This window comes from Panthera leo, chromosome B1 (genome assembly GCF_018350215.1).
Source record: "Panthera leo isolate Ple1 chromosome B1, P.leo_Ple1_pat1.1, whole genome shotgun sequence".
NCBI lineage: Eukaryota > Metazoa > Chordata > Mammalia > Carnivora > Felidae > Panthera > Panthera leo.
In genome coordinates this window covers 149311800-149325481 of record NC_056682.1, presented here as the reverse complement: position 1 = coordinate 149325481, position 13682 = coordinate 149311800, and the positions used below count along the sequence as shown (strand labels likewise).

Below are 13682 nucleotides of genomic sequence, written 5' to 3'. Positions count from 1 at the left end.
TCGAGCCCTGCCTTGGGCTCTGTGCTGACAGCTCAGAGGCTGGAGCCTGCTTCAGATTCTGTTTCTCTCTCTCTCTCTGCCTCTCTCTCACTCACATTCTGTCTCTTTCTCTCTCAAAAATAAATAAAACATTATCAAAAAGAAAATACTAAATATAATTCAACAAAACACTGGCATTTGCAAAATACACAAAGCAACTAGTATTGATAAATGAAAATGGTAACACTGTATAAAAATTTATGACAATCTTAGGGCACGTTTGGCATCAACCATGCTGGTATCGGTATCCAGCAATAAACTTTGCACTTTTCAAACAGGTTTTAAATATTCTCTGATTTTTAGATGGTATTATTCAACAGGAAAGTTTCATAAACATCATGAGGTAGGTAGATTAATGTTGCATTTCACAGATTGAAGCAGTTGGAAGCAAAGTTTTTAATTTTTATGACAGGATTTTTAATTTTATGACATGCTTGCATTTCTTATTAGCCATGTTAAAACTTTAAGGCAAGGAAAATATTGAAATCTGTAGAAGAATGTTTATTGTAAGTATTTACAGAAACAGCTTAGGGCACCTGGGTGGCTCAGTCGGTGGTTTGTCTCTGTGCTGAGTGTGGAGCCTGCTTGGGGTTCTCTCTCTCCTCTCTCTGCCCCTCCTCTGCTCACGCGCTCCCTCTCTCTCTCTCAAAAGTAAATAATAAACGTTAAAAAAACCCAACTCAATCAAAAATTTTAATTTGCTGAATTTTAGTGGGCTTTCTGTGTTTTATTTATTCATAAAACAGATTTTCTAATGAGGCAGTGAAAAGAGCAAAGAGAAAGACATTGGTTGTTTAGTAGAGTTCTTTTGCTGCTTGTTATTTAAAAATATAATCTAGATTTTTAATTTATACCATATTAAGGTTTTAAACTTGCTGCCAATTTACCTAGCTCTGCAGCTTTGCCTCATTAAAATTATCCTCCTTTCCTTAGGTATAGTTGGATATACTTTTGTTGTTTGTCTTAACAGTAAAACTGTTTTGGTCCAATGAAACTTTGCTGAATACTATGTGAATTTAATTTTCCTCACTTTTTTTTTTTTTTTTTTTTTTTTTTTTGCACAGAGAAACATTAGCTGGCAACAATCTAATTCCTGCGACTTCTAGAACTGTAATGTTCCTGGCTAGCGACAGCCACATAACAGATGAGAGTAGTGGGGGAAGACTAGACTGGCCACAAGGGTTCCAGTCATTTGTAACAAGGTTATTTTTCACTCTCATGAGTGCATGAAGGAATGCCTTAAATACATCCCCTCACCCTCAAACAAACATATTAACAAAGTGACAGATTTATTCAGTTGAAGAGGGTAGATTCCCATTGATGTACTTTTACTCTTATTGTTGAATTGTGAATTTCATTGAGAGATGGTTAAACATTGCAAAAATTTTGGTCCATTGTTGTTCTAGCATTAAAAACGAACCCTTTAGTTCTCATGGCACCCCAAATGCCATCAGGATTCCACAGGGATTATGTGCTGTATTGTTTACTGTCAGTTTAATGGATTTGACCTTTCAAAACAATATGTCAAGCAAATTTTGGTGGTTTTTGTTTGTTTGTTTTTTTAAGATGAGAGTATTACTATAACATTTACAACACAGGAGGCAAAACCCAGGTTTGTTTGTTATTTGTTTTTTTTTTTAACCACAATATTTTTGCAAAATTCACAAGGCAATACTATTTACCAGTAAAAATGTGAACACTATTTTAAAAAATACAACCTTTTTTTAAAATCTTAATGTATTTGCAACATCATCTGTACTGATATCAGTTTACAATAACACACTTCACATTTGTTTAGCAGGCTTTAAACATTCTTTGACTTTTCAATTTATTATTCAACAGGAAAGCCTCACAACAATCCCATGAGGTAGATAGTTAATGTCCCATTTGGTAGATGGAAAACATGAGGTAAAATACATTGCATGACTCCTATAACACCACTCAACAGATCAGGTATCAAACTAAAAATAGAACATATGAATCCTGTTTTAAAAATCCACTTTTCCATTTCTCGGATTTACTTATGGCCTTTTGTATTTATTGCTCTCATTTGTGTTAAAATGTCACTGAATTGAATTTGAACTGAGCATTGAATCATTTAAATCAGTGTGCAGTTTCACAGGCACTTCTATGCGAAAAAGGTATCAGTCTTCTGAAATGTAAATATAGTTACACAAAAGCATATATTCATTGTTAGAGAACTTACACAGTAGAAATTTATTGATTTTGTAGACAGATTTGTTTTCCTCTTTCTACAAAAGACTATGTTTAGCTTTAATATAAAAAGGTCTATTATGAATCAAATACATCTTAAATATGCTAAATACTCTCTAGGAAGCTTTTGTTTCTCTGCATAGAAGGAAGTATAAACATTCAAGTTTTTACTCTGCTGCTTCTATTGATATTTAGTTATTAGCAGTCATCAACTCAGAAATTTGGTGACATTTTCCTTTTAAAGGGGAGTGTGAGTGGATGACCCTTTTGTGTTTATAGTATCTCAATATTAAGATGTAAATGATAACTAGGTAAGTTTTTAAGTTATATTTATCTTGTCTACATATGTTACAGATAAACATACATACACGTAAATTAACAAAACTTTGTCATTAAAGAAATAGAAAGGCTAGATTTTTCTCTGATAGATCAGAACAAGAAATCAAGCACTTTGGTCATACATGTGAACCCTGAAGATGAATACCGCTGCATCTCTGTAGTCACAACCCCGGTGACTGATGACCACACACCCTACAACTATGTCTATAACCAGACACAGTCCTAAACATATTGAGATATCAAAACATGATTTTGAAAATCCAGCAGATCACTTAGGGTTTTTTTTACAGTGTAATTTAAGCATTCTTAAATCAATTACATGATTTTAAAGAAGGGACTGCTTTTAAAAAATATACTGTTTTATTGAGTCCAAAGCACATTAATAATAATTGACAGTAGCTAGTTCATATTGAGAGACTACTGTGTGCAGACACTGTTCCAAGTGCTTTACTTTTACTAATGCATTTAATCCTCATAACAACCATATGAGGTAGGTATTATTTTTATTCTAATTGTAGAGATAAAAGTGCTAATGCACAGAGATGTCAAGAAACCTGCATCAGGATGCACAGTTCATACGTGGCAAAGCCAACGTTTAGCCTGGGCAGTCTGCTTCCAAAGCCTGTGCTCTCTAACATTAGACTCTGAGCTGTATTTAAGTCCCAAAGCCATTCACTCATTTGACAAAGTTAATTTATCTTAAAACTCATGGAGGCTTTCCTTTCTTCCACATACAGGAAATATCCACATAGTGCTTAATATATGTGAGGCACTGTCCGAAGTGCTTATGCAAATCAATTCTCCCAACCTGATAGATATCTGACCTGGCAGAGAGCTGAAGACTTTACAATTCTATGCTTACAAAGACACCAGTTACTGTATGCTGCTGTACATATTTCTAAATAAATAATTGGATGGCTCATTCCACCAAAAATCTAAGGTGTGTTTTTAATTATTTGAAAGCAACTCAACTAGCCTAGGTCCCATCAGTTCTTTTTATCCTCCTTGTACACATGGAAAAATGCTCCCAAGATTCTTCTTTTTCTTCTTTCTGGCCTGACTTCAATTGATATATGGATGGCAAGATGCTGTTAAAGAATAAATCAGAAACACTCCTTCACAATACAGCTTTTATCCTGAAGCTAGTCTTTGTGTATGTAAGTGTTAACAGCAAGTTCAGGTACACCCAAACATCTTCTAAATCACAAGTCTTATTAATGACAATGCTTTGTATTATTATTTAGAAACACAGGTTAGAGTTCAAGTTATATTGTAATTCCATGCTTCTCCATTCTCGCCAGTGAACGTCCAGCCATCAGTCTTTGAATGTTGAAGCTCTGAATTCTCAGGGAAGACAGCTGTTTGATACAAGAGTCACAGGTGCTCCAGGATATACTCTGAGTAAGTTTTTGGCAGCCCTGGCAGCTCGTTGTATCCTGTGAAAAATGATGTTCCTTGTCTTCCACTGGGGGAAACCATTATAAATAGTCCTCTTATTATAAGTACCACAGTTTCCCTTGTGAGGAGTTGGTGCTATTGCCATTTTCTCTGTCTTCCTTCCACAGGGTAGAGAAAGAGTTCGGTCACTTGTGTGCAAAGACCACTTCATGATATTACATAGGTCTGAGTCAGAGGATTTCTTGACATCCAGAAAAAGCACTGATCCAAACCGCATGAATATAAATAATATACAATATGCAGGAATTTCAGCTTCATATGCCATGCATATAATTCATAGACAATTCACTCTAGATACCAGTCTTTGAGGCAATCCATCCTCGATACTGAGTCACTCTTGTATAGACCCCAGGTTTCTTGGGAAGAGCACATGATTGTCCCCAACTTACTATACCAACTAAGTACCAGATGTCATGATTATCATAAACCAGAGGACCACCAGAATCGCCCTTGAGAAAAAACAAAAATATATTTAGAATTATAAACTCTTACTCAGGAGGTAGGTCACTGCAATCATCTCCCTTCCACAGACAAAAAGGAAATTGGCACGCAGAACATGCAGCCAGACTAGAGATAGATTATATAATGTTTCTCTGAATTGAGTTAAAATTTTATTCTAAACTTTAAAGTGCAATGGTTACATTATTTCTGGTTCAGCATCCTTGTTTTTTTTTTTTTAAGTCCTAGTTTTTTTTTTAAGTTTATTTATTTTGAGAGAAAGAGAGGGAGAAAGAGAAAGAGAGAGAGCGTTAGCACAAGTTGGGGAGGGGCAGAGAGAGAGAGAGAGAGACAATCCCAAGCAGGCTCCACACCGTCAGCATGGAGTCTGATGCAGGGCTCAAATTCAGGAACCATGAGATCATGACCTGAGCTGAAATCAAGAGTTGTACGCTTAACCAACTAAGCCACCCAGGTGCCCCTTTGCTAGTTTCATTAGACGCTTTTTGCATGGGTTAGTAAGTATATATACAAAATATTAAATATGAAGTTAGTATATATGGGAATAGGTGGAAAGTTTTGATAATCTCCGAATATTCTTAGCTAGACTCAATGTTATAGACTGATTCTTGGTCTCCTTGGCTTTCATGCACCTAATTATAATTATGCTTGCTTGATGAATTTTATATAAACACTCCTAAATCTGTTTTGGAATAAGGACAGTTAAGTACATAAATAGATATACATGTAGAGGTTAAAAGTGTGGTCTTGGTATTTGAACCGCTTATGTTTTAGGATTAGCTCTATCAATTACTGTCTATGTGACTTAGGGTAGAATATGTAAGCTCTCTGTGCCTGTTCTACCTCATTCATTTATTCTTTTGTGAAGTACTTAATAAGTTCCAGCTATGTGTCCCAGTCTCAGGCCTGGAACCTGCTTCAGATTCTGTGTCTCTCTTGCTCTCTGCCCCTCCCCACTCATGTTCTGTCTCTGTCTCTCAAATTAAATTAAACAAGCCCACAAATAAATGCAAGGTGACTACTATGGTAAATACTATGGAAACATACATAGGGGAATAGGACTGGTCAGGGAGGTCAGGAAAGTTTTCCTTGATGAGATGTAATTGAGCTGATATCTAAAGAATTTAATCTTTATGAAAAGGGAGGTGGCTATATAACATGTTCTAGGCAAAGGGAACAGTACTGCAAATGCTCTGTGACATGAAGAAACCTGGCATATGCAAAAGCCTGGGGCAGCGTGGATAAAAAGGAGTACTGAAGAGAAGATAACAAGGGGGCAAGTGACTGTGATGAGTCTGTAAAGGTCAAGAAAACTAGTCCTGGAGAAACCCTGAGGGTCTTGCTTAGAAGTTATATTTTCTATCTTAAGACTGAAGGTAAACCACTGGAGTGTTTTAAGAAGGAGGCTTACAAGATCAGATTAACATCTTGTAAATCATCCTGGCTTTCATTTGACTAATGGACTACAGGAGCATAAGTGTGAATATAAGGAAATGAGCTAGATGAATAATTCCTTTAGATCAGGGAGTGTGAGGAAAAAGTAGGGAAAAGGAGGTAAAATCCATGGGATTAAGTAATCTGTTGGGTATGGGGGAGGGAAAGAAAGCTAGAATGTCTTCTAGTTTTCTGCTTTAACAGAGTGAAAAGGGATGCCATTCACAGAGACAAAATAAAGGAAGAGGGTCAGGTGGGGAGGGAAAAAGAACAGAATCAGGTGCAACATTTTGAATTTGAGATATCTTTGAAATATCCAAGGGGAGTTGTCAAGTAGGAGTTGAATATATAAATCTGGAGATAAAAGGGGAGGTTGGGGCTAAACGTATAAATTCATGAATCATCTGTCAAAGGATGGCATTTGAAGCTAAAGAGGAAAAGCAAACCCTCTAGGGAGAAAGTATAGAGTAAAAAGAGGAGCAGACATAGAATAGATCAAAATTTAATGGCTGAGATTAAGAGAGTGAACCTGAAAAGGAAACAGAGAAGAAGTAGACAGAGGTGTAAGTTGAAAATCATTATAAGCCAAGGAAGACAAGAAAGAGGGAGTGGTAGGCATTATTAAATGGTGCTAAGAGGGGAAAAAAAGGAATAGGACAAAAATACATTTACTGGAGGGCATTGGTGGGTTAGTGAAAACCTCAGGAAGAGCTATTTTGAAGTGAAAGCGCAGAAATCATATTGAAATGGTTTGAAGAGTTAGTGAGAGGTGAGAAAATTGAGACAATGGATATAGACATTTTCCCAAATATTTCACGGTAAACAGATAAGATGCAGTGCTACCTGGAGGCATTATAAGTCAAGAAAAAGTTAGAGGTTTTTTCCCCCTAACTTGAGAGATATGAGTAGAGAAGGAGCTAGGTATAAGAGAAATGTTAACTATGTTAACTATGGGTTCAGATGAAGTCAGGTCTGCATTCATGGTGTTGGAAGATGAGGCAATGCTCCACTTAACGATTTCTACTTTTCTTTGAAAACTGGGAAGCAAAATTATCAGTTGAAAATAAAGAGGTTGAAAAAAACCAGAAGTTAAGGAAAGTGGAAAATGTTGAGTAAGTTCAGAGAAAGGTAGATTTGGAAAAAAAAAAAAAAAAGAAAGAAAAATAGTAGGATTGTCACTTTTGTTATCTGAAACCTAAAGTGGAACCAATGTGTTGTGTTGTATTTTTTCCAGGAGCATTTGACATCCTTGGTGCAGGCAGAGAGAGAGAGTAGATTGTGAAGTTCTTCCAGTTTTGGGACTTTGTCAGACAGAAACACTGAAAAGACAGATCAACAAGAGAACTTAGGATATTAGCAAAAGTGTTCAGAAAATGATTAATAGTGAAATCTAAATTGGACAAGTGGACAATGGAAGAAAGGATTAATGGAATGTGATAAAGCAGAGAAGCGATGGTCTATAGGTCTTTATGAAGTTGAAGAAAAGTGGTATTTTATTTGGCCAACAAATATCTGTGCCAGGCACTGATTTAGGTGTTGTTAATACAATAGTGAATTAAATAGACCCCCCCAAATCTGTGCCTTCTTGAAGTTTATATTCTAGTTTAGTGGGAGAGACAGACAATAAACCATCTAAATAAATTGTCTGTTGGATGGCAATAGAAGGTAAAGGTAAAGATAAAACAAAGAAGGGACATAATGTACATTTGTGTAGGCTGTGTAAGTTGGGAAGTGAGGATGGGTAGACAGGGGTATAATATAAAGGGTATGGCCAAGGAAGCAGGAATAGCTTGACATGCAGGCAGGAAGTTAAATAGGAAGATTGGGGAATCAGTGTTCTTGGAGATGAAAGGCTCAAAATGTGGCCCTAGAAATGTGGCTCAGAAGTGGAGATCAATGGGAGTAGGAGGTCTAGGAACTAAGAATCCAGCATTTAAATGAGCCAGTGTTAATAATGCAGGCTTGGGATGGACAGGAAACCTGTTTCAAGTGTTAACGTCATTAATAGTGGGAGGGACACAGAGACTTGGAGGCCAGGAGATGAAGTAAGATACATGAGATATGATGCCAGAGCTGAATAAGGTGATCTTCAGAGGAGAGGTTTCTCTGTCTTTTGTTTCGAATTCTGTTTAAGAAAATAACAATAGAACAGAAGAGTAATTGTTTGAACCAAAAATAGGGAGCAATAGACTTTAATCTCCCAATTTGTAAAAATCGTACCTTTTTGATTTCACTATTTTAAATGAAATAAGCACTTGGCTTGACATACAGTAAATACTTAATACAAGAACTTTTTAAATTATGATTATTAAATAAGCTGAATTCTTGGTGAAATAGATGACTTTTTTTCTGCTAGGGGAAATGTATGCCAAATTTATAAATAGCTAATGGGAATTTTCAAAGTTTTGAACTTGACTTTGGACTTACCTTACACGCATCTACTTTTCCTTCCATGAATCCAGCACATAACATTCCTGAAGTTATCAGGCCATCATACACATCCTTTCTGTTACACACATCCGTGCTTATGGTTTCCACCCTGGCTTGCCGAAGTTTGTTTTGCGTGGGTCCTATTATATAAACACACACATACAAACACACACACACACAAGCAAAAAATATGTTCTTTGAATATAACTGTATCTAAGACATGGAATAAGTATGTGTTGTATATTTCTAGGAACAAAAGCACAAAATCAAAAGATTATTTTATTAACATTAATTATAATTATTGCCTTATTTATGTTCTGTATCATAAATGTCTAAATTCAAGGAACCATGCATATGCATACCCCAATATTATATCATATCTGTGAATCTTCAAGCCATTAGAAATCCTTAAAACTGGGGCGCCTGGGTGGCTCAGTCGGTTGAGCGTCCGGCTTCAGTTCAGGTCATGATCTCGTGGTCTGTGAGTTTGAGCCCCTCATCGGGCTCTGTGCTGACAGCTCAGAGCCAGGAGCCTGCTTCGGATTCTGTGTCCCTCCATCTCTCTCTGCCCCTCCCCCACTCATACTCTGTCTGTCTCTGTCTCGGAAATAAATAAACATAAAAAAAAGGAGAAATCCTTACAACTACATGTAATAGTGTGTGTGTGTCTACACTTTTTTTTTTTCATGAGGAGAGGGTTCATCACACTGATCTTGACTAACCAGTAGCCTTTTATGTATAAGGAAATCAAGGCTCAGGGAAGTACACTGATTTTCTGAAAGATATTCAAGTAAAAACCAGTACATGAGCTGCACAGAGCTATGTTCCCTACTCTGTGCTGTAGCGAATTATTTAGAGGTGACTTGAAGCATGGGAAAAAGAACCGATGCCCACAATATGCCATAAATGTGATGCCAGTACAAAGCAAGACTGGATTTTAGAAGAAGGTAAATAGCATATGGTTCCAGATTGAAGCTGCTGGTGAATAGTCTTACACTAGTGATAAGAGAAGAGAACACAAAAAGAGACTTATAACAACATCTCACAAAGTCACGCTAGAGATGCATGGAGCATTTGGGAAATTTCACATATAATAGAGTTCTGTCAAGAAAAAAAAATCCAGATTTAAATACTTATTAGCAAGGGTGCCTGGGTGGCTTAGTCGGTTGAGTGTCCGACTTCGGCTCAGGTCATGATTTCACAGTTCATGTGTTCGAACCCTGCATCGGGCTCTGTGCTGACAGCTCAGAGCCTGGAGCCTGCTTCAGATTCTGTCTCCCTCTTTCTCTGCCCCTTCCTGCTCATGCTCTCTCTCTCTCAAAATAAATAAACATTATAAAAAATGTAAATGTATATTAACATTTGTCTCTTAATTTTTTCAGGATATCTTTGACAGAACCTTAAACATTTATTTCCCATTTTATTTTATCTGTTTTTTTTTTAAGTTTATTTTGAGAGAGAGAGTATGTGAGTAGTGAAAGAGAGAGGGAGAGAGAATCCTGAGCAGGCTCCATGTTGTCGGCACAGAGCTCAACACAGGGCTCAAACCCAGTAACCAGGACATCATGACCTGAGCTAAAATCAGGAGTTGGACACTCAACTGACTGAGCCACCCAGGCACCCCTTTTTTCCCATTTTAAAATATTCAATTAATCTCTCTATTTAGAGTGAAATGAACTGGTACCTAGAAATATTAAATTCTGGTCTTCAATTTATAAAATTTTAGAACTGATGTCTTTGAACCAACCAGGAGGTGACACAGGTGAAAAGAAATGTATGTTAAATTAAATAATCAAAATGAAAATTCTCAAAACATTCACAAAACACTTTTATGTTTATGGTCATCATAAATCCCCATTAAATGAGGAAGAAAGAAAGAAAGAAAGAAAGAAAGAAAGAAAGAAAGAAAGAAAGAAAAGAGAAAGAAAAAGTTATCAGTAAGACTGTGATCTGAAGTATATGCTAACTAGGAGCTTCTACATTGGGAAATATACAATTCAGAATCATTTACTCCCTTATAGTCCCATAGTATTTTGTCCCTTCTTGTAGCACCTAAAGTAGTCTGATATGCTGTTCTCAGTTAGCCTCACCCCTTTTTCATCATTGCTCCAATTAATTGTGAATTCAAGGAATGGGACCTGATTCCTTTTTAACCTACAAATTCCTGTTCTGCTCTGGGCTATACACATTGGAACCATCGTTATTTTTATGAAAAGTCTAAAGAGAGATTCTCTAGGACAGCTTGTTAGAGCTCAAGACAATTGTGTACTAAGTATATTAGGTTGAACCACTCACCATCATCTACAATGGATCCAAAACCTGTGACAAATACACTTGTTTTAGGTGGCAACTTTATAGATGAATCTGGGAGGCAAACTCTCTGGACTATATTTGAAAACTCAACTCGGTTGGTAAGCTGAGCCAAGGCAATGTCATTTTCATTTGTTTCCCTATGGTAATTTTCATGAAGGATAATTTTCCCCAGGCTTCGTTGCACTGCAGGTGGTGTAATAGTTGTACCAAAAGTAGCAATCCATTGACTTGGGTCTTTATTTCTGCAAAAAAAATCACAGGGTAAGATTTGTGATGCTTACCTGTGTCATCTAAAAAAGATTGAGACTGTATTTCTCGCAACTATTGGGATTATGCTCCTGAAAAATCTCTCTGGTGAGAGAATTTGCAGTTGTTGGCCTTAAGGCAGAGAGTTTAAAATATTAATGAGACAAATGCGAGTACAAAAGCTCTTAAAGATATTTTGGAATTTCCATGCTTTGTTTAGATTAATAGTAGTAATGGGTATTTTATAATTAATTGTCAATCTTCTAATTCCTTGTTCATTAAAAACTCTTCAGATTCTCTTTCTTCTATAATTTCAATGAAATGTGTAGAAATTCATTTTGTTTTGGGTAATATGGATAGTAGGAGGCATTTTCCCTGCGTATCAGATACTTCATCCATTCTAACTTTATGACTCACTTGTTGGCTCTTGTTTCTGGGTCTTACCATGATCTTTGGGACAAAGTATAATCTGGCCTGCTTCACAAACCCTCATGTGTATACAGGTTTGTTTTTTTGCCCTCTGCCCATACACAACCCCAATATTCAAGGGCTAAGCAGATTTAACTCCATGTCAGGCCGTTAGAGGTTCTTTCCTACTCCCCAATCCCTTTGATCTGGCTTTCTCAGTCCCTCTTAGTATTTTTCAGGCTCTCCCTTCACACAGAAGTTTTTCTCTCTCACGAGGTTGTATTACAAGGAAATTCTGTCTAGTCCTATTATCTCTTTACCTCCCTATTTGTCCTCAAAGTCCAGTTCCCTCTTTTTCTAATTATTCCTGTGAGGAATGACTAGAAATACTGTATATATAAACTTGAAATTCTCTATGTAAAGGAAACTTATGTAGAAGGAAATCACACAGAGGAGAACTCATAAAGGGGATTTCCTCATTCATACAGGATTACAATGCTGGTGAATCATAAACTTCTTAGTGAAAAACCAGAAAGATCAGTGATTTTCAAAGTACTCTGCACTGCTTCAGGATGAGCAGGACTGGTGGGTGTGGGAGTAGGGAGGGGGAGGAAAGGGACATGGTGGGGAGCTGGAGATAGGGAAGGCTGTTTTACTTATTTATACTTTAAAGGAATGTTTTATTTGATGCAGAAATCTTAGGGCTGAAGATTTCTTTTGAAAACTAGAATTCTGGTAGATAAGAAGACATATGTGATTTCAGTCCTTAAGGAACTCATAAACCAATTGAGTAGATCAAATAGAGATACCCTATCCCGGGAGGCCTGAGTGGCTCAGTTGGTTAAGTTACTGATTCTTGATTGCAGCTCAGATCATCATCCCACGGTTTGTGAGTTCGAACCCCACATTGGGCTCCATGCTGCCAGCACAAAGCCTGCTTGGGATTCTCTCTCTCTTTCTCTCTCTGTCCCTTTCCCACCTGATATCTCTATCTACTTCTCTCAAAATAAATTAATGAACATTAAAAAAATAAATTATAGAAATACCCTATCACTCCGTGCATTATGTGCCAGAAAGGAGACCTCATTTAAAAGGCCCAGCTCAATCCATGCTTTATGGATAAGGACACTGAAAATCAGAAGTTAAATGGCTTGCCCAGGTATGTGATAGATCCAGCTGGTTAGTGTCAGAGAGAGATGGCCTGGGGCTCCTGACATACTGTCAAGAACATTTTCATGATGTCAAGGACATCCACACTGGTTCACAAAGGTTGGGATAGTTTTTCATGAACACCAAGGTACAAAGATTTGTCTTAAACACAATTTTTAAGATTACACTATTTCTGTAGAAAAAATACACTTATAAAATTTTAAAAGCTATTTGGATAATTGTAATATTGTCTTCAAAGTACACTGTATTTTTTCTTCACAACAATATAAGGCATTGTGCAATTACATGAAATTGCACTGGGGAAAGACTCCCAGCAGCCTCGAGAACTTACTTGCGGAAGCAGTGAGCTGCTGTGAGCAGCCACGTGTTACTGATGAGGGTGGCTCCGCACTGATGGCCGGAACCTATGAGCTGGAGGCTGGCCTGCCACGGCCACTCGCCTTCCATGGCTGTTTCCCTCCCTTGGACAATCCTCTCAGTAGAGGAGGATGCTGGTAAAGGCATGTTTGAAGATGTCATCCTTATTCCGCAGCCTGTCACAGAAATGTATGTTAGCTTGTTTTCATGAAAAGGGAGAGAAAAGAAGCATATCCTGATTTGCATAGGGTGCAGATGCTTTGGTAGTCCATTGTGCCTGCTCTTCTTTTTTTTTTTTTTAATTTAAATCCAAGTTAGTTAGTTAACATATGGTATAATAATGATTTCAGAAACAGAATTTAGTGATTCATCACTTACATATAACAGCCAGTGCTCATCCCAACAAGTGCCCTACTTAATAATGCCCTTTGCCCATATAGCCCATCCCCCCACCCAACACCCCTTCAGTAACCCTCAGTTCGTTCTCTGTATTTAAGAGTCTCTTATGGTTTGTGTCTATATTAGTTTTACTTCCCTTCTCTTATCTTCATCTGTTTTGTATCTTAAATTCCACATATGAGTGAAATCATATGAGATTTGTCTTTCTCTGACTGACTTATTTCACTTAGCGTAATACACTCTAGTTCCATCCACGTTGTTGCAAATGGCAAGATTTCATTCTTTTTGATCACCAAGTAATATTCCATATTCCGTATTCCATATTCCATATTCTGTATACTACATCTTCTTTATCCATTCATCAGTTGATGGACATTTGGGCTCTTTCCATACTTTGGTTGGCTATTGTCAATAGT

At 37.0% G+C, this 13682-nt stretch overlaps 2 protein-coding genes across 2 annotated transcripts in view; both read right to left on the bottom strand.

The window, feature by feature from the left end:
* Positions 1 to 4071, bottom strand: part of LOC122218499 (transmembrane protease serine 11G-like) — a 53218-nt gene extending 49147 nt beyond the window's left edge. The window contains exon 1 of the mRNA XM_042936719.1: positions 3971 to 4071. Within this exon, the coding sequence (XP_042792653.1) occupies positions 3971 to 4071 (101 nt within the window). The remainder of the gene's footprint in view (positions 1 to 3970) is intronic.
* A 269-nt stretch (positions 4072 to 4340) lies between these two features.
* The window catches only part of LOC122218498 (transmembrane protease serine 11F), a 48359-nt gene continuing 39017 nt past the window's right edge, over positions 4341 to 13682 (bottom strand). Inside the window, exons 9-12 of the mRNA XM_042936718.1 lie at positions 12842 to 13043; positions 10669 to 10928; positions 8371 to 8513; positions 4341 to 4499 (exon numbers count right to left, since the gene is read on the bottom strand). Of these exons, the coding sequence (XP_042792652.1) occupies positions 4341 to 4499; positions 8371 to 8513; positions 10669 to 10928; positions 12842 to 13043 (764 nt within the window). The remainder of the gene's footprint in view (positions 4500 to 8370; positions 8514 to 10668; positions 10929 to 12841; positions 13044 to 13682) is intronic.